Source organism: Mesitornis unicolor, unplaced genomic scaffold, assembly GCF_000695765.1.
Source record: "Mesitornis unicolor isolate BGI_N332 unplaced genomic scaffold, ASM69576v1 scaffold33263, whole genome shotgun sequence".
NCBI lineage: Eukaryota > Metazoa > Chordata > Aves > Mesitornithiformes > Mesitornithidae > Mesitornis > Mesitornis unicolor.
Window position 1 is genome coordinate 3,165 of NW_010175887.1, and position 424 is coordinate 3,588.

At 64.6% G+C, this 424-nt stretch overlaps 1 protein-coding gene across 1 annotated transcript in view; it reads right to left on the reverse strand.

Moving 5' to 3' along the window:
- HP (haptoglobin) overlaps positions 1-307 on the reverse strand; it is a 3,074-nt gene extending 2,767 nt beyond the window's left edge. Inside the window, exon 1 of the mRNA XM_010181577.1 lies at positions 264-307. Coding sequence (XP_010179879.1) covers positions 264-307 — 44 coding nt within the window. The remainder of the gene's footprint in view (positions 1-263) is intronic.
- Between the last annotated feature and the right edge of the window lie 117 nt (positions 308-424).

Sequence of the window (424 nt, forward strand, 5' to 3'; positions counted from 1 at the left end):
TCTGGTGGAGCACCGTGATGCAATCCCACTTGCAGGGTGGATTGCCGCAGGGAACGTTGCGTCCAGGCCAAGCTGTGTTGCTCAAGAAAGGCCTGGGACCGCAGGGAGCCTGGGGTAAAGCAGCAGCCAATGCCAGGTGGGCAGCAAAGGGAGGAAACTGTGCCCAGCCCCTTCCAAGGGCCCAGCCTCAGGGTCTCTGCGGGGGCCCCTGGTGAGCAATGCCTGGGCCACCAGAAGCTGCACCAACCACAGAGAGCGCCCACTCCGCTCGGCTGAGCCAGGCTGTGTCCTCCAGCCCAAGGGGCATCCCCAGAGCAGCACACAGGACCAGGAGAGCCAAACATTTATTGATGCTCGGGCAGGATGCGGGAGCCGCAGGTTTGGGACAGGGCGGAGCGGAGGGCAAGCAGGGCAGGCCCAGCTG